The sequence below is a fragment of the Anser cygnoides genome, chromosome 3 (assembly GCF_040182565.1).
Source record: "Anser cygnoides isolate HZ-2024a breed goose chromosome 3, Taihu_goose_T2T_genome, whole genome shotgun sequence".
NCBI lineage: Eukaryota > Metazoa > Chordata > Aves > Anseriformes > Anatidae > Anser > Anser cygnoides.
Window position 1 is genome coordinate 122,743,421 of NC_089875.1, and position 25,010 is coordinate 122,768,430.

The 25,010-nt window shown below is 56.0% G+C and overlaps 1 protein-coding gene across 13 annotated transcripts in view; it reads left to right on the forward strand.

The window, feature by feature from the left end:
• Nucleotides 1–17,369, forward strand: part of DTNB (dystrobrevin beta) — a 207,077-nt gene extending 189,708 nt beyond the window's left edge. For 11 of the 13 annotated variants that reach the window (XM_048053413.2, XM_048053411.2, XM_066995260.1 and 8 more), the window contains 4 exons: nucleotides 3,589–3,678; nucleotides 6,844–6,897; nucleotides 10,555–10,590; nucleotides 12,309–17,369. In XM_048053413.2, coding sequence (XP_047909370.1) covers nucleotides 3,589–3,678; nucleotides 6,844–6,897; nucleotides 10,555–10,559 — 149 coding nt within the window. In that variant the 3' untranslated portion in view covers nucleotides 10,560–10,590; nucleotides 12,309–17,369. The remainder of the gene's footprint in view (nucleotides 1–3,588; nucleotides 3,679–6,843; nucleotides 6,898–10,554; nucleotides 10,591–12,308) is intronic. The other 2 variants (XM_066995259.1, XM_066995261.1) reach the window with 2 other exon arrangements.
• Nucleotides 17,370–25,010: the final 7,641 nt, after the last annotated feature.

Sequence of the window (25,010 nt, forward strand, 5' to 3'; positions counted from 1 at the left end):
TCTTTTTCCGATCCCATCAGTAGGAACAAGCTCCTCATCTCTCTAAACACTTCCAGAAACGACAGCAGAAGCAGGCATTTCCAGGGAGGCATGATGCCAAATACCAGAGGCACAACACTCCATCTGTTGCTGTGGGTGGTCCAGTCGCCTCCTCTTCATCTCTACAACAAGTTTGATGGTACAGCCGAGAGCTCTCAACTGATTTCTTTGGCAGCTGCCTTTCCTTCCCCCTTTGCAGATTGGCTTTCTTTTTCCAGGCTGCGTGAAGTGGAACAGCAGTGCAATGAGTCCTACCAGTAACTGGGAAAATCTGCTCTATCTGGTTCATCATTTTCCCCTTTGGTTTTTTAATGAGGAAAGCACAAAGAGATGAAATGATCTCCTTTCTGCAGCTAGGAGTAATGAACACATGATTATAGTAGTACACTAACTGCCCTACTTGATTCTTTTTATTTTACAGTATTGCTTTGGCATCCAAATGTGCTTTCTATCCATCTGCTTTTTTCTTGGGAGATACAGGCAAAAGCCATGACAAAGCAAACTTCCCTCTGCATGGTTTACAGTCAGAGCTGTCTTCCTCAAACTTCTGGCTCTAGTACAAGCTCACGTAATGAATCAAGGGACCATTCATGCCTTTTACCTGAGTGACTGGTTCGTAGGGGAATAATCTTTGTCAGGACCTGTTGATATTGCCCGAAGTGAAAACTTGTTTTTTCTAGGTTTTTAACACCTGACAGAATCTCAAATATATGTTGCAGTGTGTTACAGGTATTGTGTAGAACAGTTTACGACAGGGCTAAGGGCTCAGCAGCTTGTTGTCAGTAGTGGTGATGGCTCCCCAGGAGCAAAAACCCACAGGCAATGCCTGCAATACAAAATTCTTGCAGAAGAGTGACATTTATTTTATGTTTTTTAACAAAAACATTTAAATTACCTTTGATAACTCTTGCCTATCTATCAGATTCTTATCAAATGGGAGAGATGAGGAAAAGGGAGTGAAGATCTCAGTTCTATTCACCTCTCGTGGCTGTGACCTACAAACGGGCTGCACTGCCACGCTTTTGCAAGACTATGTTTGTCTTCACTCCAGACCATGAGTCTTCTGTGAGCCTCCCTGTCAGTGCTGGAGGGGAAATCAGCAGGTCTAGAGAAGGAAACCTTTACAGAATTGATTCTAAGCAATCCTGATCATATGGTCTTATGATGCAACATGTTTCCTCCATAGGTGATCTCTTGATCTTCCCCTTGGCCACAGGGAAAACAGAGTAATGCGGTATTACGTTAAAATGCCCTGATGGTATTCCCATTGAAATATTCAAGTAGAAGCCACCACCTAATTAGGAAACTAATGCTGCTGTTTGTCATCCTGAAAGAAAAGAAAACAGTCCCTCCAAATTGCTCAGATGCAAATACAATCCACCCCTGCAAACAGAGAGGTGAAAATTCCTCTTGTGATAACCACAGTGATGGCTTATTCCTCTCAACAACTAGAAAAAACTCTTTCAAGAAAAAATGGTCAACAGACTTTGTAATAAGTTTCCAGGAATGATCCTTCCGGAAAGGCAATCTGCACAATTAGTGCTATTTCATATTAATCATGAAAAATCAAGCAAATTCAAGGCAAGTAGAGAACACAGGAAACAGGATAAAATTTCTATATTTTCACATAATAAAATAATTTAATGCCATGAGCCAGGAGGGATTCCAGTGGCTTCTGCATGTAGATGTCCAGACAAGCTCGTTAACTTTATTCATTTGTTTCACGGGAGGCACTGGCTGGAGTTTTACAACCTTGCCCTCCAAGAGTAACATGAAGCAGGGCGGTGGCCGTGCTTCACTTTAGCATGCAGTGACAGTCCTCAGGACAGCTGGAGACTGGGATGAAGGAGCCTCCTTCTGGTCAGGTAACGACTCAGTCCCCTAAGCCAAAGCTCCCAAACTGCTGGCCCAAAATCTGCACTTTTTCTCAGGAAAAAGCGCTGTTTGTGCACGTACAAGCGCACCCAGTACCTCGCTGCCTCAGGCATGATGCTGGCCCCTTGGCACCCCAACCTGGAGGGCAGGGGTGGCCCCATGGAAAGCACGTCCGCTCTGGAGCGTGCGCTGGCAGTGCTAAAATCCACAAGCAAAGCGCAGCAGCCGGAGGCCTCAGAGCACCGCAGCTAACAACAAAACTGTGCTGAGGAGAGCCAAAGCCAGCACAGCATTTGGGAGATGAAAGCAGCGTGTCTGGAATGAGAGAGGCACCAAACTTCAAACAGAAGTAAACGTGTAATGTACAGTTGTCGTTACTGCAGTTCAGTACAGCTGCAGAATGTCACATCAAATGGCTCCGCTGATTCCACATGTGTTGTCTCCATGCCCTTGCCGGAGTAAATGACAGGACAGGATACCGGCCACTGAGATCTTAGAGCACTGTCAGATATCAGCATCAAAGCCGTCCTGGAGGCTACGCCGACTTGGACATCTGGTGCGTGTGCTGGGTAACAGACTGCCTAAAGCCATTTTCTACAAGGACTTAAAGTATGGGAATGGCTGAGAGGTAACCCAGTGAAACAGTGCACGGATGTGCTCGTGGCAAAGCTCCAGCTCGGGGCCACCAGCGCCTCAGTCTGAGAAATGGATGCTGAAGACCACCTGCCAGGGCAGAAAATAGGAACCCGTGCCATCAAAGCCTGCAAATAAAATCTTAACAGTGTGAAAAGGTGCCAGAGGGAAGGGGGCTCAGCCAGGATGGGCAGTCAATGGCTGCAGCAGCTGCAGCCTCTAGGTGCGGGAAACTGGGCGGCAGTCAGCAGGAGAAAGCACCTCTGGAACATGGAGACCAGCCGGTGGTCTGCCAGGAGTAAGCAGCGAGTAAAAGATCTTCTTGGCAAGAGGCAAGAAGGCCCCATCATGTGGCCGGGCCTGCTGCTCTTGCTTATAGCTTTTCTGGGCGGTTTCACATTTCCTTTGCAGATCTGGGCCACTCACGGTTCCCAGTCGTGCTTGCCCAGATGTTCACGTTGCTGGTACGTGAGCAGGTCCCTCCAGCAGCACAAGTGCCTGGACAGCGCTGCTGGAGCTGGGCTAGTGGCACATCGAGGAAGAGGAGTACTTCCTCCAGCAGTGCAAGAGGAGAGCTCTGCACAGGAGACTCCCGTTACTTGCTGTTCCTCTCAAACCTCAGCGATGGGACATCGCTGCAGCAGAGAAGCCAGCGATGATAATGATGTCGAACGAACGGACGAGCATGGATCAGCTGCGCCCCAGCCCAGCAGCTCCCGGCTTGAAAAGAGGAACGTCTGTCCTTGAGCGACGTGGGAGCGCTGTCCTTGTTGAGGAGAAGAGCAGCACTAATTAGCCAAACAGGCAGTCAGGCAGCCGAGCAGAACGGGATCTTTCCAGAGCAGCTCCAAACCTCTCGCTACACCAGGCTGCTCCTACGGGCGCCTGCCTTACAGCTGGGTGCTGGAGCTGGGCTCTGCTGCCGTCGCGTCCCCAGGCAGGCGGTCGCTGGTGGGGCTGGGCAGGGTGGTGGGGCCGGCACCGCGGTGCGGGTGTGCTGGCGGCTGCTGTACCTGCTGTTCGTGTCCGCTCTCCTCCCAGGTACGAGGAGGAACCTCCGCAACGACCTGCTGGTGGCCGCCGACTCCATTACGAACACGATGTCATCGCTGGTGAAGGAACTTCACTCGGGTAAGCGCTAACCTCACGACGTGTATCTGCAGCAGGGAGAGGAGAGCTGGGCGCCACAAGTTGCAGATTTGTCTTTAGATTTATTTCTTATAAAAACTCTATTTAAGGCATAATGCAAGATTATGTGTTCATTTTTTCAACAATAAAATGAAAAATCATTTTTATAGCTAACATTACTGAGAACTCCAAATACCATCCGAATAGGATTTCCATTGATTTTATCACTGATAGTTAAGGCAATATTCTGCACATAGAAGCCTGGCTGATAGCACTGTTGATGATTCATGAAGCAGACTAAAATTTAGCTCATGCACTCCTGCTCACATTGATCTGTGCATGTATAACAGTGGGAGCTTTCCGCAGTGCCGTGCAGGCATACCTTGGACCACTCACTGGTCAGAAGTGTCACTTCTGCAGTCATACTTCTGAAAGTCAGAGCTCCTTAACAGCAAACTGTCACAAGCTAGCAGTCAGGGCTGATATTTGCGTGAGTCTACACAAACTATTGCTTGATGGCTGCGCTACTCTGTCAGCAGGTGAGACTGCTCTCAAATGAATCCCCACTAGACGCTCTAATCACAAATATACAGTAAATGTATGTGAGTCCAATTTCAACAAAGGATTAAATAGCAATGTGGAGAAAAGATAATTATTCCCTTCGTGCCTTTTCAGTATGCCAGTGCAAGTAAACATGCTGATTGGACTGTAGTAGCTTTTGCTATGGTCCAAGGACACATCCCGTGACTCTTGAGCTTTGTCAGTGATGGAGTATAAGATTATTTGGTATTCCAGCAGCCTGTTCATGTGCTGTGAGAAAGACATAAAGCATCTGCGTTCAGACCGAAGTCAGGGTTTCTGTTCCACACACACCTGGAAGGTGCCTCCCCGGCCCCTTTCCGTATCCGGTAGTTGCATCACATAATCCCCTCCATAAACTTATCAAGCTCCATATTAAAGCTAGTTAGAGCTTTTGTTCCCACTACACTTAATGGAGAAGTCATAGTTATAAACCGGGTTGATATTTTACTGCTGAGCAGTAAATTCACCCAGCCTAAATCCTGTGTCTTGGCTGCAAAGGCAGCTGCGAGTTAATAAAGTCTTTCATGTATTACAGCAGGAATCACCAGTGCCACTGCAGTGAAAGGGCCTTGTGTTTCTTCAATAAATCACCATGCTCCGAGACGCACAGCTCTGTTCCCTCCAGGCTGAAATGCGGTGAACAAACTCTCTGCCCAAAACAGATGTCTGCAGTAATTTATTTTTTGCTTTTAATAGAAGCGCACATTTACAGGGGTATGGCTGAGATCAGTGTCTGGTCCGTGGTGCTTGTGGCGGAGGTGGAACGTCAGCTAGACCTTCCTGCCCTCCTCTGAAATCCACGAGAGCTGGGCAAACGCCAGCAGACCGGCTTTACGCTATCAAAAACTGTTTTGGTCTCGTCAGTTGTCGTGCGATGCAGTTACAGGTCACAAGGGAGTGAAAATAAAATTAATTACAGTCTCTTACTTGATGATAGGCAGATAATAAGGAAGGCTCCCCTGAAAGTAGCTGGAATCACTTCGTTTGTGTAAATTAGGAAAAGCATGAGTTATACTCAGCTGATGGGAGTCAGTGGGATTTAACACATATTGTCCAGGAGCGAAGCTGTGAGAAGAGACACCTCCTCCAGCCCAGCGCTCGCCGCTACCGCTGCAGGCATTGTGCACGAACGTTTTGTGAGACGCTGGCGCCGGCCCTGCCCACACCTCAGTTTGCCTCTCCATACCTCTGTGTGAACTCTGAAACCGGTGCTTCGGAAAGGAAACACTGCTTCAGGGTGCGTGTTTCTGTGTGGGCTTCGGAGGTGCTTTGATTATCCCCAGCTTTTCTCTCCTGCGCTGATAGTCCTAGTACTGCTGCTGCTGACTAGGTGCTGACTAGGAAACAATGATGCCATTTTTACTCAGAGTGAGCTCAAAAACACACGCTTCTGATCCCCGGAGGCTGAGCGCAATGCTTCTGGAGGAGGCGCAGCCCCCCCTGCCCTGCAGAGCTGCTGAGCAGGAGGCAAGTTCAGGACCCAAACTGAAGCGATTGCTAAGCTCCTCTAGGTCACGTCTCCTGTTATGAAAAATGAGTTTGGTTTTGTCAGTGATCTCTCCTGCACTCGCAGTGAGGACTCATCGGTAGCCGTCCCTGAGTAGGCAGAGGTGGTGCGACTCCACGGGGATCATTGGTCCTGTTATCAAAGCAGCAAAGAGAGCAAATGTTTATATGCCTCCCTAGTCAAGATCCACTTTGATCAGAGCAATTCAAAATACTTCATGTTTTCAAATTGCGCCTTTTATTGCAGGGTTTTCTCCCTTTCTTTGCTCTCAGCAGCATGTGAAGCAGGCAGAAGTGATAGCGCTGCTCATAACAACTGTTACCTGTTTACCCAGGTCTCAGCGAAATGTTGCACACAGAGATATGAGCCACCATCTACAGAAGAATGTGACCTTCCGCTCCCACACTCTGCTATATAAATATGAGCCTCGCCATAAATTCTCTTCAACTTAACTGGAATTCGATATAACGAACCGCCAGCTCTCAGACATGAAACGAAAGCCCCTTTCTCGGGGCACAGCCTGTGAGGGGCTACGTGGCTTTGCCCCAGGGGCTCCTGTGAGCGCGGGTGTCGCTGAACACCTTGCGTGGGCAAACTCTGATTCCAGGGGGAAACCTCCAGGGTTTTCGCCTCCGATCACCATAAGACTTCCTTTTTTCTTTAGATTTGACTTTAACCTATAAATTGTGACTTCCTTCCCTGTGTCCTTATGGTGCAGTCCTTTGTTTCTTACAGTGCTAAAATAAAAGTGCACAAGGGACTTCGGTCCTGTAGTGCCTGGGTCAGGTAGATCTCCTCTGGGCAATGCAGGCACTGCCTCCAGCCAGCACTCTACAACCTCTGGTCATCAGATCAGGGTAAGTGGGGCCTCGCTGGCCACCAGGAGTGCGCAGGCACTGTGCCGCAGAAAGGATGCTGCTGCTTCCCTCCAGGATCTCCTGGGGAGCCCAGACCCCATCCTCCATCCCCGCCAGTGCCAGCTGTCGGAAGGGCCAGATCCTCCTTGCCATGGAGAGGTTCCCCAAGTGTCAGTTCTCTCGCCTACTTGTCTCACGTGTGCTTTTTTATTCTTTTTGAAGCAGAGGAAGAAGATGAAGAAGAAATGGAAAAAATGCAGAATGGAAAGGATCGAGGTAAGAGGATGGATTACGGTTTCCAAGCCGTACTGTGCTTTCTGATTTGTTCATCTCTAGGAGACCAGTTTGCTGTCTCCACGTAGAGTCCCAAGAGAGGACTTTTGGTGCAGATGACGCCGCGTTGCTGCCGCTGCTGTTACGCCACCTGCAGACACGCAGCAGGTTTGCCTTCCTGCGCCGTCCCTGCCGTTCTGCACCATTGCTCCCTCCACATCTGCCATGGCTCGAGGTGACGTCACCGCCAGCGTTTCTGCAGTGTGTATTCAGCTTTAGAGAATGTTTTTCTTTAGCAAAGGTCATGCACAGATATTTGAAACGTGTAAGAGGAGGAGGAGGAGTTGCTTCGAGTGCTGCAAAGAAATCCAGTTCAGATGAATATATTAGGGAAAAATAAAACAACGTGTGGGCTGGTTACCAGTGGAGTTACTAAGCTGTGGGACTGTCATCTGCTGAACCACTGCCTCGTGTGACCTTGGCTGGACAAATATTCAGAATTACTCTGTTGATGATAATCCTGTGTAGGCAGTGCAACTGGCTAAATGGGGTTTCACAGGAGGTCTCTTTCATCTCTGCTATCCCTGGATTTCAGGTCTAGAAACTAATCCTCCCCAGACCACGCTTTCTTTGGTGTGAATGAATACATACCATGTGCTAGCAGAGTTATTCACAGGACTGGAAGTGATCATCGCAGGCGTGGAACACAGCCCTGTGAGTTGCAAACAACCGTGCAGTGTATGCTTGAGTTGGAAGGGTCTGGAGGAGATCTGTTCCTCATGTCACACTCCACAAGCAAACACAAAAGCACTTCCCAGAGCCCTCCTTGGGAAGAGGCCTTGACCAAACTAGAGAAAAGAACAAAACCCTCAGCAGCCTCTGCCAAAAGAATCTGGGAGAAAATGCTTTCCGGACCCCAAAGCCAGCAGCAGCGCGTTGCTAGGACTTGCTTCTCTGAGAAAGGGCCTTGGAGAGGGACACATCGGCCTAGGCATTTGTGTCTCACTTGAGCCAAGCCTGATTTCAGCATAGACAAACTTGAACTCTTCATCCTTTTTTGTTCTATGCATATTTTCCTTCTGGCTAAGATGAAGCGAAGGGGCTCATATTTCACTCTCAAAGAGCTTGTTTTCCTGGGTTTTCCTGTCCAGTGAGCAAAGCGTTCAGGTGTTTGGGAATGCTCTGCTTCCTGATGGCTTGTCCATCAGTATTAGGCATTATAAGTTTGCATGAAGAGAAGTTTAATTTTAGCTAAAACGACAGTTTTCAAAGCAGAACTGTGTTGGCTCTAAATCACAGGACTCTCTTTGCCCTAGAACATTCCTCCTAAGTTAAATATTTGAGATGCTTAGCAGATGACCCTTCTGCTTTTTTCCAAATGTGCATTGTATCTTGCATGGGAAATAGGGAAAGGGGGATTTTGAGGAGTTGAAATGTGATGTATGGTAGCAGAGATGTAGTAAGACAAATTCTCTCTGATACTCATTGCAGCAGCATTGGAATCAGGGGAACGGAGACATACCAAAAGCAGAACTTGGCCCAAAGCATTCGTGTGGAATGTAAATATTATCTCTGCCAGAGATTAAGTGATTTTTTAATGTCACAGAGTTAGTGAGATGAAAATCTGGCAGAGAAATCAAGGAATGATCAATATATAAATTACAATCCTCCTGTAGTGTGTACTCTTGAGAGGGCTGTGGAAATGCTGAGAGCACCTCCAGAAAGCAAAGTGCACGTGGTGATGGGAACTCCGTCCCTGGGTTTTCTTGGAGCTGTGCTGAGGACTGGCATTACAGCTCGGACGACAGCCCAGCCTGGTTTCATACCACCGCTTCTCGTAGCTTGTGTATTTCCAAACCTCTGTGTGAGCGTAAACAAGGGAGCCGCGGAGTCCTTGCAGGACTCTGGCGTGATGTGTTTCTTAGGGACAGCATTGCCCTTGGGCTTCCTCACGAGTTTCTTCACCAAGTTATTTTGGAGTTCTCTGTGTCCCAATTAGCCAACCTCAGGGGTTTTTCCCCTGAACTCGCTTCCCCGCTGGAGAGGCGTACGTTCACCCGTTTGATACAGCGATGGCGCTGTGCTGCCTTAGCAGGGTGAAGTCATTTGAGAAGACTCCAAGTTGGCTGCTTCTTCTATGGTTATGGTTACAGATTAGGCAGCCTCTCGAGAGGAGACGTCCACATGGTTTTCCAGGCACAGAAGAGCGCCGCGGGAGCTGGCAAAGCCCCATCTGTCTGGTCACGTTAGCGTCGCCCTGCTGCAGCTCAGCCAGCCACAACTGCCTGCTTGGGTTGGCCCCTCCTGAAGCCTGGTGCCACACTTGCCGTGCCTTACACGTACGGCAGACATTACTCCTCAGAGAGGGTTTCCGGGTCGGTTACCCACTCGGCTGGTGCTGTCCCACAGTCATTGTTTGTCATGGCTCCACCGCCTCACTCCAAGACTTGTTGGTGACCAAGAGCTGAATCCGTGACAGCATCACCTGAAATAAGACCCACCATGAGATGGTCTCTTCATGTATCGGCCTTTTGGATTGTGTAAGCCTCAAAATGCTAGAAAAGGGAGTAAGGAGATATGATCTGCTCTGTCAAACTGCTGAAAGGAAGGGCATGGTTTGCAACTTCATAAAATTCGTTAGCCAAAAATATCCAGCTGAAAATACACCTCCCCACACTGAGCAAAACCGGAGTCCATGCGGTCTTCTGTCGCAAAGAACAACTCCTCTAATGAGATCCTGGATGTCGGGGCAGAGTGTGCCTCCAGCCCCAGGCCTGGAGGACAAGGCTCATGCTGCCATCCAGAGGGACCCGGCCAGGCAGAGAAGTGGGTCAGCAAGAGCCTCCTGCAGTTCCTCCTGCAGAGCGGAGCAGGGGCCAGCAAAGGGCTCTCACCACGAAGAGGGCTGCTGCTCTGCTGGGATGCGTTAGGCAAAGCGTTGCCAGCAGGTCAAGGGAGGGGATCCTCCCTCAGCACCGGTGAGGCCACATCTGCAGTGCTGGGACCAGGTCTGGACGCCCCAGGACAAGACTGGAGTGAGTGCAGGGAAGGGCCTTGGCAGTGATGAAGGCATTGAAGCATCCGTCCCACGAGGAGAGGCTGAGAGAGCTGGGCCTGGTCAGCCTGGAGAAGGCTTGGGGGGGTCAAACTGATGTGTATAAAAAAAATGATGGAAAAGAGCAAAGAAAATTGAGCTAGAGTCTTTTCAGTGGTGCCCAGTAACAGGACAAGAGGCAATGGGCACGCAATAAAATACAGAAAATTTTGTTTAAACGTAATAACTGTGAGGCTGGTCAAACTGGAAGAGGTTGCCCAGAGTGGCTGTGGGGTCCCTCCCCTAGATGTGCACAGACCCTGATGGGACCGGGCCCTGAGCAGCCTGCTCTGGCTGAGCCTGCCCTGAGGGGGGGTTGGTGGCGACCTTCCGCAGCCCCTTCCCACCACGATTCTGGATTTCTGCAGTTCTGTGAGACAAGGAGCACTTTTCTTCCTTCCTTGTGTTTCAGAGGACTGGAGATTTATCCAGATGCCTGTAAAGCTCTTTGCAGTCCAGAGAAGAGTTACTCACTTGAACAATAAGAGGTGGGGAGGTTATATTTTTCATTTTAAAGGAAATAAAATTACCTGCTTTATAAATGTGTCTTTTCCCCTCTGTTGCAGGTTAGATAGATGACCACAGACTGTACAGTAATTCAGGTAAGCGTGGCTATCGTTTTTCTTTTCCATTTCCAGTAGCAGTGCTCTGCGCGCGCTGTTGCAATGCACACGACCGAGTCCCTGGTAACCTGCTGCCATTGTCCTTTATTTTCTATTTCTGTGTAAGATGAGGAGCGTTCCCTGCCTGTTGCTCCACAACCCTTCAAAAGGATGCTGAGTTTTTCTTGTTATGACCCAATTTTGCTCCTGCTGCAGACAGTGGGAGGACATCATTAACTTCAGTGAGAACAAAATTACCAGTATTATCTCTTATTTTATTAGTATTACTTCTATACTTAGAGGCCTCAGCCAGGAAATAGGACCCTATTGTGATGGACACTATCCAGATGTACTAAAAATACAATCTCTACCCTCAAAGAGCCTGCACTTTACGTTATAATAAGGCACAACAGATGGATAGACAAACAGGTGCTGGAGAGCATGAGACAGTGTTAGCGGAGAAAGATTGAGTCCTGCGCTGACAATGCCTCTGAAGTACCTGAATGAGATCCCTATCTTTCCCCGTGTGAAAAGCTCGTAGGAGGGCACCGGGTTGGGTTTCTGCACTCGCATGATATTTGCCTTAGCCACAATGCTGATCTTTCACCATTTCCAATGGGAAGGAGGAGGTTCCTGTGGCCAAAATAATGTAGCGTGGATACACACATAATTAGCCAGGGCTTGGGAATGGGAGAAGAGGCAGCCCTTCTGTCTAGGTCCTTTTATATTGCACTGCAAGTCTGTAGGTTGGTTAGTTGTAGAACCTGGGCAGGAGAAAGAGACTTTTATCTTTAAATTGCCATCTCAGATTCAGCCCCTGTTGGTGGTGGGCCAGATGAATTAGACGTGACCAATGTGAAACACAATTTTACATGACAAAACCAGCACAGTGCTCCACCGAAGGTAATTTGCAAAGGAGAAAAACAGGGCTTTTGCCCTTTTTGCCTCCCTGCCATTTTAGTAACGTATAGAGATAACCTGAACGTGGCTCAGAGTTTCTCTGTTAGTTTTTACATTAGAAATTCAAGTCCTGCCTCAGCTGGAAAACAATCTGGTAACTCAAGAAGGAGCAAAACTATGCCATCAGGGAGGAAGTTAGCAATGGGGAGCTGTTTATACCGGCTGTGTGTGGCTTTCTCGTAACGTCCCTTTGACTCCTAACAGCTGAATAGCACTCTGGAGAAAGGGGCGGCCTGGACGCTGCCCACCCCTGAGCCACCGGCCTGGGGACGAGAAGCTCGCTGCTCTCACAAGTCCACCCAGGGCTGATGAGAGCTGAATTGGAGATAACTGAAAAAATAAGAAACTCCTTCAGGGTTTCTTTATCCTCCAGAAGGAACCAGGAAAGAACATGTCTGTGAAAGAACAAAATCCCCTCCAGCCACCATTAAACCGTGCTGGTTCTCCAGGTTCTTTGGCTTCCCCTTCGTGGTGCCAGGCTCTGTGGTGGGTCCTCCCGAGCCTCGCTGGCGGCGGGGCCGGGCCGAGCTGCGGTGGCTGTGGCTGCCCTTTGGCTCCAGCTGCCTCCAGCGACAGAGGGGCCTGGGATGTCCCAGCACCTCCAGGGGCTCCGTTTCCGCAGATCTTGGCTGCTCTTTGGGGGGGGGAAAAGTGCCTGGCACCAGCCTCACCTTGGCTTGCAAAGTCCGTGTTTGGCGGAGCTCTGCTCCCCGCGGGGACGGCGATTCTCACCCGGCGTTGTGTTTCCGATGGCACAGGCACAGAGGGTAACACGGTGAGCTCCTCTTCGGAAGGCGTCTCCACATCCTTCGGAAGAGGCACGTTTCAGCTGATGCATCCACCATCGTGCAACTGTGAACGATCTCAACCACCTGCTGACGGCAGCGGCTTTCCCTTAACCAACTGGAGGGCTTTCCCTGCGGGCATTTGCCTCTTAGGTTATTGCATGTACTATTTTCCTAAATGTCTTTACTAGCGATAATCAGACAGTGCCCCATCGAACCCAGCAATTTATGGGAGGTTAAAAAAAGGGGGGAAAGGTAATACTCCCTGCTCTGCTAAGTGTACTGATCTTTTTTGATTTCCTACCAAACGGTGTCATAATCGCATCACACGCTGGTTGTTTCCTCTTGACTTCTGACCTTCGGTATGCATGAAAAAACGGGTGTTGCGCCTTTTGAGTTTCCTCGCGTGTAATACAAAGGGGATTCTGAGTGCAGACCCTCTAAAAAAACCCGCCTTCTAAAAATACCACCCCGTCTATCACTGTTTGGTTGCCATAGTGTTTGATGTTGCATGTCGTTCTCAGAGTAAATGACAGGGCATGTCAAGGGGAGAGGAATGCGTAACAAGAGGAGGAGCAACTGTAATTATGGGCCATAAACCCTGGATGAGTGCCTCGCGGGGATTCCTGACTCCATACTTTTCTTTAGACTGTTACAAAATTTCCCTTTACAAGCAGGGAATTCAGGGACGAGCATTGCTAGGTTGACATTAGCATCTGTGCATTAATTTTTGAGAGCCGAGTTCAGGTTTGTTTAAAATTAAGAGAAATAACAGAGTTGTGTAGTCTGAGGCTGCAGGCTCACCACTGTCTGGATCCTCGCTAGGCTTTTCTTTTATAGCTGCTTAGAAAACATCGTAATCAGTTCCAATCACTAGTGATTTTATTTTTTTTTTCTTGGTGCTTAGGAATGTTATTTTTAGTGGAAGGAGCTGAGTGCCCTAATGCATCTATAAATATTTATCAAGGGTGATGAATGGAAAGGAGTGATAAACCCTGAAGCCAACCCTCAGCTTTTCTTCCTGTCTGAACCGATACGCTGCATCGGTTCTTGGCGGAAAGTGCTCGTTAGGTACCTACGGCCCTTTGGGAGAGAAAAAATAAACATACATGGTGGCCACAGATTTAGTTGAGTATAAATATTGTGAACGAGCTGTCAGAAAGGAAAGAAAAGTGATGATAACCTGGTTCAGCGTGTTAGCTCTAGCCTGCCAAACACAGTACACTTGTGGGGACTTGGAAGGTTTCGTGGTCGCCTTTGTGCGCTCTCAGCTGAATGAGCTGCGTTATGCCACAAGTCGCCTTGGTTGCAGCTGGGCAGACTCACGGGGATGCGTGTTTCGGAGTGCCCGAAGTACGAGGGTTTTGCTCGTGGCCGTGCTCAGGGACCCGACGGTGTGGTGATGCCTCCAGCAGTCACCATCACACCTGCGCGCACCGGGCTCCTCCTCGCGCTGCCACTGCGGGACCCCTTCCCTGTCCCCTGTCCCCTGTCTCCTGTCCCCTGTCCCCTGTCCCCTGTCCCCTGTCCCCTGTCCCCTGTCCCCTGTCCCCTGTCCCGCCACCACCAACCCACTGGTGGGAGCCACCAGGGGTTTTGCATCCTGCAGGGCCACGCTTCTGCCAGCGAGGCCAAGCACCCCTGAGCCCCGAGGCCGGGAGCTGGAGGCTGAGCTGGTGCCAGAGGCAGCAAGGGCAGTGGCAAAGGGGAGGCTCGGCCTCCTCTGCGCTTCCAAAGGGAAGGGCAGGCGGACCTTTAGAGGTGCCCGGCACGCAGCTCAGAGCTGGAAGGAAGGGCTGGACACCCGCCTTCTGCAGCCATCAAGGACACACAGTAAACGTGAAACCTAGATTCACAGGGGACCATCATATTTGCTGCTTCTTTTTTCCTATTATTACTCACCCTGTGACTTTCCCTTCTCGCTTTTGTCACCACAACTCACCCAATGTGAGGCCAAACTCTTACTGCAGCTCTCGCCTAATGTCACCTAACGCTACCCCGCTACGAGCTGATTTTGGGGCACGGCCACATCATGGCACGTCTCCGAGCCTGAGGTCTGGCTGCCCTGGGACACGCTGGCCACCAATGCACCCACCCCTGCTGGCTGGGGCACCCATAGGTGGCCTGCCCACACCCTGCAGTCCCACCACAGTGTCATAGGTGCACGGGGCACACGGGTGGGAGGCAGCTGTGGGTCTGCTCCAGACCCCGTCCGGCTACCCAGGGCTTTCTAGGAGGGTTTTGAACATCCAGCACTTGCACAGGGGCTTCGGTGTCTTCCCTGTAGGTCCCCACCTCCGTGGAGCATCAAGGAACCTCCTGAGATACCCCTCCCACGGCTCTGCCCACGCAACGCCGCTTGGCGCTGGGTTTGTTGCTTGCTGCCTCCTAAAGGAACAATTCCTCCATCAGAGCGGCAGCAGGCAGCCAGCCTCCCCCAGCCCCAGCGGCTTCGTGATCTCCTCCGGGACCCGCACCCCGCGAGGTGCTGTCCTGCAGGAGCGAGGGGCCGGACACCGGAGGACGGGGCTGTTTCCGCCCGCGCACTGAGCGCTGCGCGCACTGCGGTGCCTGGTCTTTGTTTGGAAAACCTGACAGCTCCAGCGGGTGTTAGCAGGCACAGCCGGGCTAGGGCGTGTGTGTGTGTGTGTGTGTGTTAAACGTGACCCCGTGTGCCACAGCCCTGGATTACCTCACCCGCAGTGCCATTTATTTTAGCCAGTAAAGCGTTTTAGCAGATGCTCGATGTAATCACAACGCCGGGGCGTGCAAGTTGCCGTCAGCCCCTGCGCCGGCCATGCCTGCCGTTACCGGGAGGACGTCGCTGCTTTAGGAGGCCACCACCGGGGCAGAAGGGACCCGTGTGCTGCCGGGCTGCAGGCACACCGCTGTCGCAGCACAGCCAGCAGCAGCAAACGGGCACCGGGGCTGTCGGGAGCGATTGCAGTGCTGCCTGCGTGCGTCACAGCACAGAGGCTTAATTGCACTCGTCCTCACCAGCCTGCAGCTGACAGCTTTGCTGCGCTGCCTGCTCGCGGGCGATGGAAACGATGCCGCGGGCATCCCACCCCGCGGTGCGTGCAGCCAAGCACCAGCGGTGACCCTGAGGAGGACGAGTGCCGCGGGCTCGGTGCTCGTCACCAATGTGACGCTGCGGGAGGCCACCGCCGGTGGCACCCGCTCGGACCCTGTCTGAGAAGCCTGGCAGCGGGCACCGGTCTTGCACTGGGATGGGGAGTGCCACAGGGGGGTCCGTCCGAGCCCGTAGAGCACCAGGACACGCCGCTGGTGGCTGTGAGCAGGGCCACGACCAGGCGAGGGAGGTCCCGTGCGAGGCAGCAGGACGCCTGGGGCAGTTTGGCACTCCACCGCCAGGCGCTTCCCCTGGTGTCATTCTGGGGTTTTGTGTATGGAAACCAAACCACCCTGGCTTGCTTGTGGTTAACTCTGAAAACTGTGTGTGAACTATTGCTTGCCTTTGGAATAATCGCCTTAAACCCCCCGGGAGGAACATTTCAGGCCAGGCTTTAATGTATTCCCCCAGGCCATATCCCCTGGTGTTACAGCTCCAGTGTGTGCCCGTTCCCCTGCTGAGGCCATTTTCGTCTTGCCAGAGGAAAAGTTTGCTCTCTGGCTGCTCGAGGTGGCCCTGGCGGGGCACTCAGGACGTGGTGTTTTGGGAGCAGCCAAGGGAGCTGCGACCTGCAGCAGCACAGCCCCGCGGAGCTGCGGCCGCACACCCAGCGATGCACCGGCGGTGCCAGCGCTGCGCCTGGTGAGCTGTGCTGCCTCTGAACATGCTGCCTCCGTCCTGTGCTGGCCCTGCACGGCCAGCCCAGATCCTTTCCTTTCAAATTTGGGGGTTGTTTTTACAGCTGGATGGTCATTTTTTTTTGACTGGACGCAGTAGTGAGGGTCATGAGCGAAGCCAGGGCTGGATGCAGCGCGGCCAGGGAGCCCTGCGGGAGCCAGGGGCCTGCTGCAGCCGAACCCTGGGGATGGTGTGCTGATATTTGCTGCTTGCTCTCAGGTGATTTCTGCCCCTTCCTGTGCTTTAATTTCCTCACTAATACTGACCACAATGCCTGTTTTCACCCTAGCAGCGTACAAAACGTGTGGTTTTGAAACCACTTCCTTCTCTGCATTGCCCTCTTTTTCCTCGGGGATTACTCTGGTTCCAGGGGGAATGGCCATCCCGAGCACGTGCTCTGCAAGCTGCTGCGTTTGGCAGCCCAGCGGGTGCACTTGTGTCCCGTGGGGACGTGCACGGGGTGGCAGCGGGTGGCACCTGCCCCGCAGGGCGCACGGCTCCCCCGTGGGGACGCTGGCAGGCAGCGCCCGGCAGCGCCGGATGCCACCGCGGCGTGCACACGGACAGAGAAACCCCCAGAGACCACCAGGTGGGAATCCTCACTGCTTCGGGTTTAAACCAAGCTTTGCAGTTTTTCTGAGGGGAAAAAAAAAAAAAAAAAAAAAAGCCGAAATGAAAAGCAGAAAGCCATTACCAAATGTTTTCTCATGGGAAAGTTACCCGAATAGTGCCATTCTCCGTGTTAGCAAAAGAGGTCAGAGCTCGGGTGCCAGCGGGGAGTGCCAGCAGAGCGAAGCCCCCGTTCCCGTGCCGCGGAGCCCTTCCCGTGTGCTGCGTCCCCGGTGCCGCGAGCCCTGTCGGGGGCCGCAAAAGGAAGAAGCTGGCGCTGGCGATTTCTGCAGCCCCCCCACACATGCGGGCTCGGAGGATCTCCAGCTCCGCTGAGTCCTTGCTGCCTTGGGGACATCGCTGTGGTTCTGGGACATTGCTGGCTCTGCCCCCCGCCTCCCCGGCGGGGTCGGGGCTGCTGCTGCACGCGGATGCCCCGGGACCCAGCCCTGGCACCCAGCACATCCACGTGCGTGGCTGCGAGCGGGAGCGTTTCACAAGCACGTGTTGGAGAAGATGCTGTAAGTGATGGGAATGTCTCTGGTAGGAACCTGTAAACTGGAAGCCATGTTCTGTCATCTGCCAAATATTTAATAAATTCATCTCATCCCTAAGGGGTGTCTTGTCCCTTGACCGTGTGAGAAAAGTGGAAATGTTCCTGGAAAAGCCAAAAAAAAAGAGGTTTTAGTAGGAAACTGCTGCTTCAAACCACTGCATGGTATGAAAGCAGCTGCCAACACTTTGCTGCGTATTTATATGAAATAGCAGAGCTGGGGATTATCCGCATTTGTCATGGGTGCAGGTCACTGGAAGCAGACAGAGCTGCCTGTGTTCGGGTCCACGGCGCCCGCCGCATCTGTGCCATGGGTCCGGCGCCGGCGGCGCAGCCCTGCCAGATGTTCCTCCCGCTGCAAATTCTGCACCGCTCAGCACATCTGGTCGCAGAAGCAAGGGCAGGTTTTGGAGGACAGAAAGCAAAAGAATCGGGGCAAGTGCACTCACCTCCCGCAGGCACTCGAGCCTCCATCTCCTCCTAATGCGGCGCCAAAAACTTCTGTCAGCAAGCTGTGTCTTTTGGGTAGCGAGGGACAAAAACCCCAGCAGAGAAGGCCCCGGGCTGCCACGCACACGGGGCTGTCGTCTCCTCGGTTCCCCCCAGAGTGGTGCCCGTACCCGCTGCCCCTGGGATGGGGGCTCACTCCCCATCCCACCCCGATGTGCCCCTGCTTGTAGGATTTTGCCTGTGCTCTCCTGCGGGGATGCTCTGGCTCCCGCGGTCACTGCCTGGCCAGGCTCCGCTGCCGGCCCGCGGCCAGAGGAAACCTTAGCCCCAGGAATCCGTGGCTTTACGGGCACAGGTGCACCCCCTCCGCTTCCTGGCCCCGATCTGGCACAGCTCCAGGCACTCGTTTGCTTTAGGGATTAGTGGGAAAGATGCCACCCCCTCCCCTGCCAGGGGGGCTCCGGGCTGCTGCTGGGCTCAGGGGGCTTCGTGCTGCTCGCAGCCCCGTGTGAGCAAGGGCAGCTGGTGCCCAGTGCAGGGAAACACCAAGCAGGGGGTCCGGGGGGGGCTGCAGGCACAGAGCATCCCCTCCTGCAGCCCTGGCCCTGAATATTCATCCTCCACTCCCTCCCTGGCCGTGCTGGAGCTCCAGCTTCTCTAATCACACCCTGCAGCAGCCCTTCCCGCCTCCTAATTGCAGCGCAAGGGACCCTCTTATCGCAGAGTCCTTCTAAGGAAATAAATTGGAAGAACCCAGAAGAGCCCCCGGGCTCCGCAAGGGCACAGGGCGAGTGCTGCAGGCCCATCTCCGCTGCTCTGGCAGTGGCACGTGTGATTAACACGAGGTGATTAACACGAGGTGGCGATGCCTGCACCCGGGGGCACCGGCTTGCCCTGGTGCATCTCCCACAGCCACCGGGACCACCGTGACGGGCTTTGGGGTGACGTCGTGGCTCCCACAGGGTGCCCAGAAGGGGACCTGTGCCCGTCCTCGCAGCGCACCACGGCCAGGGCTGGGCAGAGCTGGCCCCAGGGCAGTGCAGTCACCGCCCCTCGTGGCACAACACCCCCCTCACACACAAAATGGGATGGGGACGGGGCTGTGGGGCAGCACCGTGCATCGCTCCCGTCCCGCAGCCCCCCGGAGCTCCCCGAGCCCAGATCCCCCTCAGCAGGGACCTCACGGACCACCCCACCTGGGGACTGCGGGGACGTGAGCGCGGTGAGGCCACGAGATGGCAACGAGCGGTGAGACCGCCACTTGGGCTGTGCCTGCTCCATCACACGCGTGTGCGAGCTCACCCGTGCGGCGTGTGCACACCACCCCCCACTCTGCCTGCGCGCTGGTCTGCGAGCACACGATGCACACGTGCATGCTCGCCCATGCTCGCACCTGGCGCACGCTCAGCCACGCTTTTGTGCACGCTCCCGGCTCGTTCACACACGTGCACGCTCCCATGCCCCACATGCGCACGCGGGCATGGGCCTGGTGCAGTTGTGCCTGTGTGCACACCCAGGCACCAACGTGTGCGCACACCCGCACACGCACGTAGGTGCACAAATAGCCACGGGCACAGACATTGCTTTGAGCAGCCCCGTGCAGCACACACAGAGCCGGTCCTGGCTGCCCCACCTCACCCCGCTCACCCAGTGCAGGGCTGCAGACACCTGGAAGGGCCTCGCAGGGGGCTGTGCCCCCCGGCACCGTGCTCAGCGCCTGTTCCCCTGTGCCTCCTGTGTGCCCTGTGTCCCCCGGTACCCAGCCCCACTGCCTGGGGTCACTGAGCCACCGCGTCACCTTTCCCCAGTGCTCCTGGCCATGACCCTGCCAGCTGGGAGCCGCCTCCGCCGCTCCCAACACAGCCACCAGCACCCAGGCACCAGCTGGGGAGGGTCCCCTCAGGGTGCCCCCCGCCCTGACCCCCTCCCGAGGAGGCTGCGGGCGCTGTGCTGAGGGGGACGTGGGCGCTGCGTGGGGACACAGGACCCCCCTGCGGGCTGCAGCCAGGGTACCCATCCGGTGGCACCTCTGCCTCGGCCCCTGCCCTCTCCCTGCCCCTCTGTTTGTTCTATCAGCGGTAATATTTTCACGCCTCATTAGCACTGTATTAAACCCAATTACCCCCAGCCGGAGGAGGGGATGAGTTCCTGCTCTGCACGGTGCAGCACAAGGGCTGAGCCCCATGGAGACCCTGAGGGCCCCCGGGGACCCATGGAGCCTACAGGGACCCCATGCACCCCACAAATGGGCTCAGGATTGGGGACCCCTTGCCAGACCCCCCAGTCTGGCACTGGGAAAGACCCCAACCCACTGTCCGTGGAGCCCACCCCGCTGCCGTGCCCCCACACTGCATGGGGTCCTGCACCCCGCAGTGACCCCGGGTCCCTCCTGTCGGTGCTCAGGGGCACCCAACACCGTGCAGGGCTGGGAATGGGGTCCCTGCTCCCACCCTGGGCCACCCCCGGGCCCTGCCTGGGGCAGGGGGCATGGCACAGGGCACTGCTGTGGTCTCCACCCTCCTTCCTTCCCTCCTGCCTGGAAGCTCAGAGGACAGGGGGGTCCTTGGGGGGGGGCAAGGCCAAGCAGCTCGGACACTTGTGCCACCGCCGCCACCTCCCCACTATGGGGCAGCCCCACAGCTCGCCCCCCCGGGCACGGCAGCAGGGCAGGGGGGGTCTGGCCTCCCCCCACCACGGGGTCGGGCGACCTCCGTGTAAGCGCTCTGACCCCGGGGCGCCGGGGATGGGATTTCTCCTCATTTGCACCGTTTAATGGCCACCCTGGGCTGCATTACGCGCTCCGGCTCCCATCCATCACTGTAAAATTAATTCCTCTGCCACTCACCGCTCACCGCGACAAGCTGCTAATGTGAGCCGGGGCCCTTCCCCTGCGCTTCCTCCCCGGCCCTCCTCCTCCTCCTCTTCCTCTGCCCCGCACCCTCGGCAGCCTGCGCAGCATTAATGATTGATGGGGCAGGAATGGGGAGCGCCCGCCGGGGTTATCGGTGGGCGATCGCAGGGCAAACACCCAGCCGGGGCGGGGGCGGCTGCAGGTGCAGGGGCGCTGGGCACGGTGCTGGCCCTGGGCACTGGTGGGGGTCCCGTTCCTCTGCCCCCCCACCGCGGGGCTGCAGGGACCCGGGCTGGGAGACAGCATCTCCCCAGTGGGCAACGGGGAAACGGGAACCGAGCTGGTCCCCGGGGTGGTCACAGCCACCCTGTCCCCCAGCTACACACGGCTGGGGAAATTTGGGACTGGCTCAGCACAGCTCGGCCTGGATGAGCACCCGGTGGGTGCTGCAGGGGTGGCACAAGCCCTGGTGGCACTTTGGGATGTGGCTCGGGGTGACACGGCCCCACTGCAGCGTTGTGGGGTGTCTCCAAGCTCTTTCCATCATCCTTCTCCTGCAGACACAATGTCCGACTGGGGGCATCCAGGCGAGGGGCTGGGACATGCGGGGGGGTCCATCCTGGCCACCCCCTGTCACGCTCTGGGACACCAGAACCCTCCTCCCTGGGTGCAGGGGGCTGGGGGTGCAGGGGGGGATGCAGGGGTCCAGGAGCAGCGGTGCAGAACCAGCGTCGGTGCAGCCGCAGCTCCAGCAGGAGCATGTCAGCAGATCCCCCCCAAACGTGTGCACAGAAATTCAGCAGCGATTACATAACGAGGAGCCAGCGGTCGTGAAAACAAGGTCAGGCGCAAGGGCTGCGGGGCCCGGGGCTGCCGGCAGCAGGGGCTCGGGGCACGGGGAGGCTGCTGCAGCCAGCCTGGCACGGCACCGGGACGTGGCACGGCACCAGGACGTGGCACGGCACAGCACAGCGTGGCACGGCACAGCACAGCGTGGCACAGCCGTGCCACGGCAGAAGCAGCACTGTAATGCTAAATTCTGACACAGATGTGGCTCCAAAGGGGGAGCAGGCTTGGGAATGGGGCACTGGCTCCGTCCCCATGCAGCACGGCTGGCACAGGCTCACACTGAGGGTGGTGCTCACCGGGGCTGGCACAGGTGGGATCCCCGCTCCGCCAGCACCCTGCCTTCCCCTCTGGCTGTGGCACATCCTCCATCTGCTGCCCCCGTTCCAACAGCAGCAGCCAGAACAGGCAGCAACAAAAATACCCAGGGGCGAGGTGGTGCCCGGGGGCACCCTTCCTGCCTGCTGCATCCATCGGGGAGCGGGGGCGCACAGGGAGGGCTCAGCTCTGCCCCTTCCCGGGGGCTTCCCCCCCCCCCCTCTCCAGCACTGCTGCAGATGCTCTCCAGGGATGCTCAGCCCAGGGCGAGCGCTTCGCAGAGCCTGCGAGGTCTCCGGGCTGACAGACGCCGGCGGGGGACGCCCGCTGCTCCCGCGCCAGCCCGGCACGCCACGCAGCTGCAGCGGCGCGTGACGCTCCCCGCGCAGAGGCTGCATCAGCTGCTGCTCCCTCCGCGCAGGCAGCGCTGACTAACCGGCTGACCGTGTGTCACCGGCTTAATTTGGCACCCGCCCTCTCGGCGAGATTCATTAATCCAATCCCCGCGCCTGAGCCCCCGGAGGGAGCTGCCTCTGAAATTGGCACCTGTCACCGGGACGTCGTGCCACCGCTCCGCTCGGTGACGAGGCTGCGCTGCTGGGGCGGGCGGTGGGGATGGGGATGGGGGTGGGCACCGCACCTCTGCTAGGGCCATGGGAGGACAGAGCCATGCCCCGTGCTCAGGCCCACCAAGCACCTCTTTGAGCCCAAAGAAGCGTGCGGCAGCTGGGCACGCAGAGGAGCAGGCAGCAGCACCGCTGGGTCGGGCCCGTCCCATCCCTGCGGCTGCTCCATCCTGTGGGACAGGAGATTTATGGCCCGTAGGAAACTTCTTGCCAGGAGCCTGCTGCCCTCCTCCAGCCGGCTCTGACCTCTCCTGTCACACCGAGATTTAAGCCTGGGATAATTGCACCTATTAGCCTAAAGGAAGCTGCTGGTCCGGGAGCAGCGGTGGCTGCCGACGGAGCCCCGCAGGGCCGGCAGCGTGGTGCGGGTGGGCTGCATGGCACCAGCTGCGCACCCCCAGGCCTGGGCTGAGCCCTGAGCCCCGGCAGGGACGGGGTGAGCTGGGAGCACGCCTGGCCCAGCCGGGCCGCTGGTGATGGGAGAGCTGCCGGACACTGCTGGGACCGGGCAGGGGCACAGAGGTCTCCCCATGTGGCACACCGGAGCCACCGGGCATCCCAAGGGGGCTCGGGGGCTGCAAAACACCCCCAGTGGTGCGAGGCACTGTGCAGGGCAAGGCACGGAAGGGACAAGAGCTGCTCCTTCCCCAGTCTGTGGGGTCAATCAGACGGTTTCCAGGAGCCCGGTGCCCCCAGCGGGGTCTCTGCCAGGCCGGCCGGGCCGAGATGTGCTCCCCTGGCCCACAGCTGCATGCCTGGCCCCGTCTTGCTGCTGCCAGGAAAGAGATGTGGGATGGCTGTGATGGAGCACTGAGACCTTGTGTGGGACGATGACTGACCCATGGCCATCCTCCTCCTCCTCCCCTGGGCTTCCAGCAGCACCCCCCGCCAGCCTTGCAGCACGCCGCAGCAGAAGAGCTGCTCCATCATCGTTACCCAGGGTTGGTTCCACATCGCTGCCAGGTTTTGTTTGTTCCTGGTGTGCTCCAGTTCCCTTTATTGTCCTCCTCACGCTGCCCAGAGGCTCTTCCCTGATGCTTTTAGTATCCCTTGTCAATTTTCAATGTGCTGAGTCCAGTCCCGTGACATTCAGCAAGGTTAGGTGCCGGGGGCTGCACGCGGGGCACAACAACCCCTCGCAGCGGTACGGGCTCGGGGAAGAGGGGCTGGAAAGGTGCTCGGTGGAAAAGGAATTGGGGATGATGGTCTACAGCCGGCTGAACACGAGCCCACAGAAATAACATGGCCAGCAGGACGAGGGAAGTGATTGTCCCCTGTACTTGGCACTGGTGAGACTGCACCTCAAATATCGTGTTCGGTTTTGGGCCCCTCACTGCAAGGACATCAAGTTGCTTGGCTGAGTGGAAAGAAGAGCAATAAAGCTGGTGAAGGGACTGGAAAACAGGATTTAGGAGGGACCTGAGGTTGTTTAGTTTGGAGAAGAGGGGGCTGAGGGGAGACCTCACCATTCCCTACAGCTACTTGAAGGGGGTTGCGGTGAGGATGGTGTTGGTCTCTTTTCTCAGGCAACAGTGGCAGGATGTGAGGAAACAGTCTCAGCCTGTGCCAGGGGAGGTTTAGACTGGTTATCAGGAAGAATTTCTTCAAGGAAGGGGTTGTGAGGCACGGGAATGAGCTGCTGAGGGCAGTGGTGGAGTGCCTCCATCCCCAGAGGCATTTAAGAGATGCGTGGACGTGGCTCTGAGGGACATGGCTCGGCGGTGGGACTCAGCAGGTCGGGCTGATGTTGGACGTGGTGGCCCTGAAGGTCTCTTCCAGCCTCGGTGACTCCACGACTCTGGTCTGCACAGCTCTCATAGCTCCTGGTGGAACTTGAACGCTTCACGGCACTTTCAGCACCTTCCCCTTTCCCACCAGCAGACGCCACCCCCCCCCTTCCACCGAGCCTGGCCGGGGGGGCTCCTGGCACACACACACACACACACACACACACACACGATGGAAAGGAGCCCCCAGCTCGGTCAGCGAGGGTGACCGAGAGCCACCCGTCCCCAGGCACGTGGGGCCCAGTCCCCCATCCTCAGACCCCGGCCCCCAGTGCCCGCACCCCGGCCGGCCCCAGCCGTTTCCTCCTCCCCGTGGGCCAGCAGCAGCTTCCTCCCGCCGGGTGCGGCGACAACAGGATGCGGCCCCCGCCGTGCCTCGAGAGGCGCCCGGCACGCTCGGATGCGCCCCGGCAGCGCTTCGTGCCCGGCAGACACCGAGGTGGCGGCGGAGCCGGTGCAGGGTCACAGGGAGCGGCCAGCACGATGCTGGCACGTGGGGCATGGCCCCATCGCAGCGCCACGTGCGGGGCTCTGCGGTGCAGAGCCGGTCCCCAGCACCGTGCTCCCCGGGGGAACAGCGTGGGGAGTCAGCCTGGGAGCAGTGGGGATAACGCCATGAGCGGGGGGACAACGCCCGGGATGACTCTGGGAGCAATAGGGATACTGCCAGCCGTAATGGGGGAAAAACAGAATCACAGAATCCAGGAGCGGTTTGGGCTGGCGGGGCCCTCAGAGCCCCCCAGTGCCACCCCTGCCATGGGCACAGACCCCTGCCCCCAGCCCAGGCTGCCCCCAGCCCCATCCAGCCTGGCCTTGGGCACTGC